Source organism: Montipora foliosa, chromosome 3, assembly GCF_036669935.1.
Source record: "Montipora foliosa isolate CH-2021 chromosome 3, ASM3666993v2, whole genome shotgun sequence".
Classification (NCBI taxonomy): Eukaryota; Metazoa; Cnidaria; class Anthozoa; order Scleractinia; family Acroporidae; genus Montipora; species Montipora foliosa.
In genome coordinates, this window is record NC_090871.1 from 15,225,559 (window position 1) to 15,228,058 (window position 2,500).

The 2,500-nt window shown below is 41.6% G+C and overlaps 1 protein-coding gene across 2 annotated transcripts in view; it reads left to right on the forward strand.

Moving 5' to 3' along the window:
• LOC137996889 (uncharacterized) overlaps positions 1 to 2,500 on the forward strand; it is a 20,418-nt gene that overhangs the window by 13,835 nt on the left and 4,083 nt on the right. For both annotated transcript variants that reach the window (XM_068842523.1, XM_068842524.1), the window contains exons 10-11: positions 207 to 256; positions 1,470 to 2,500. The exon at positions 1,470 to 2,500 is cut by the window's right edge and continues 682 nt beyond it. In XM_068842523.1, coding sequence (XP_068698624.1) covers positions 207 to 256; positions 1,470 to 2,500 — 1,081 coding nt within the window. The remainder of the gene's footprint in view (positions 1 to 206; positions 257 to 1,469) is intronic.

Below are 2,500 nucleotides of genomic sequence, written 5' to 3' on the forward strand. Positions count from 1 at the left end.
GGGGAATCTGGAACGAGTGCTTTAATTGGCCAGACGTAGAAAATTTCCTTGTGCTTTATGGTGTGTTTCTTTTTTACACAACGCAAGCGAACGGTGAAATAAGCACTCTCATGCTTGTGCTTGTCCTTGCGTCTCTAGTGAAAACCAGGCTTAAATCACACCGTATGAAATAATTAACGCGGAAAGGGGATGACTTGTTTCAACAGGAAAAAAAGCTCGGAAAAAACTCTTCACAGAAGGAAGAAATTCTTCCCTGGTAAGTTACAGGCTGCAGGAAGAACTGTTGATAATTTGTTAGTTTCTTTTTTACTTTAATTGGATGGAACTAACTACCGGTAAGTACAAAATTGACACGAACAGACATTGTCATAAATAGAGACAAATAAATTACAGATCAACCAAGGTTAGAGCGGTTTTCAACTGAGTGTCGACAGTAATTAGTAAATTACTTTGGTTTTGCATTACTTCACCCAGTGATTGGTTCAAAGTTCGCGCGCCACTTTTTTAACCAATCGTGGCTCGCGCGTGCACATTTTCCCGCGTTATGTGTCGGCTACTTGTAATTACTTCGAGTTTTGATTGGTTTACTCGATTGTCTCCGTCCTTTTTGATTGGCGAAAGTAATTACTTGGGTTTTGGTTTTACGACTCTCATTTGAAAACCGCTCTAATATAATTTTGACCTGAAATCAAATTTAACCTGTAACATATCCACGACGACAGAGAACGCACGGGTCACGAGAGATGAATTCGCAAAAGGTTGCGTTTTTTTTGTCCTTGTTTTTGCTTTCGTTTTCTTAGTTTCAGTTTCACTCCGATTTTGTGAACTTTAAATTTTCGTTTTTTGATGGGCAGAATATTTGGAGGAGACAGTGGTGGCTTACCATTAACAAAAAAAAAAAAAAAAAAAAAAAAATTCGGGAAATCCATTTAACTCAAGTCCGTTCGCCGCCTGGCGATTGCGATTTTACGCGCCGAAATTACAACGGAATTTCACCGTGAACAGCGTGGAACTGGTGAGACCTTTGAAAACTTGAACACACATTTCCATCGGAAAGTTTCCAACGGGAAAACAGGACTACCTTTTTTTTAAAGATAGATTGGTCTGTAAAAACGCCGTGACATAGGATTAATTTGGGAGTTGTTCGCTTCTGGTCATGTGTTGCGCATTCGCCAGGTTCCGGTCCTGCTCTGACCACTGGCCTGATTTTCTAGAATGCTACTCCACCTCGCTTTGCAAACAGCCATCTAATGACGCTTTTTAAGTTGACCTTCTATAGGCTGACAGTTATTTTATAATTGTTTCTTTCCGTACACACCTTCACAAAGCTTTAACCCTTTGTCGTCCAAGGTCAAAGGGCCTTGGCTTTTTGGATGAACTGTGCTTCACGTCCACAAAAACACTCACGCCCAAAGCATAACTTGATTTTAATTTTTTCTTTTACATGGTTGTGTTTTCGTTTTTCTCAGAGTGACGTATCGGCAGCTTCTTTAATTGTTACGACAAATAATGAGCCGTCACGAACAGAAGTGCAAATATCGAAGGAACAAACTGACGCACTCGGGAGCTCGATTGTTACACGAAGTAGGAGACGGAAAGCTCCGGAAGTCGTAAACAGCAACAACACTGTCGAACCTGTTTCAGAGTGTCTCGACACGGTCAAACCTGATATCCTTCATCACCACAAAGAGATGGAGTCGCACATCACCCTTCTAGACCAACACAGCAAGGAGCAAAGAGAAAACTTACAACAACATCAGAGATTGCTAGAAATCGAAAGAGGAAAGTTACGAGAAGTTGAAGAGGAGAAAGAACGCAATCTTGGGCGAATGAGAGATTTGGAGATCAGCTATTCATTCGACAAAGAACGTCTTGTGGAGAGAATACGAGTTTTGGAGAACATTTTAAGCGAAAAAGATCAGGTTTTGAAGCAACAAACTATCAGCTTGTCGTTGGCAAATGACGAGTTAGAGAAAGAAAGGGCTTCTCTGAGGTGGCTACAGAACGAGATGGAGCAGGAGCGAGAGGCAAATTCGCTTTTACTTGAGGAGCAGAGTGATTTAAAAAGAATGCAGAGTGAACTGGAAGACGAGAGAACAATAAGCAACATGAGAGAACAACAGCTGAGAGAAAAGGAAGAACATTTTCGTGAATTACAGGAGAATTTAGGCCAAGAAAAACAAGCAAGGCTAAGTCTGGAGGAAGAATTACGTTACGCTAGAAGCACTTGCGCGGAATTGGAAAGAAGCTTAGAAAATGAACGAGTGTTGAGCCAGTCGAACCAGCGAGCCGTGCGAACGAAAGAGGACACTATTAGAGAGCAAATGCGTCTGTTAGAGCAAGAACGCGAGCTGAAAACGGGCTTGGAAGAGAGAATTCGAGGCCTCCAGATTGAAGTTGAAGAGGAAAGAACTAGGAGAACTGCCACTGAAAGAGAACTGATTGAAGAAAGGAACATTTTGCAGCAAAATCGGCAAAACCTCGAACGAGAGCGTGAAAT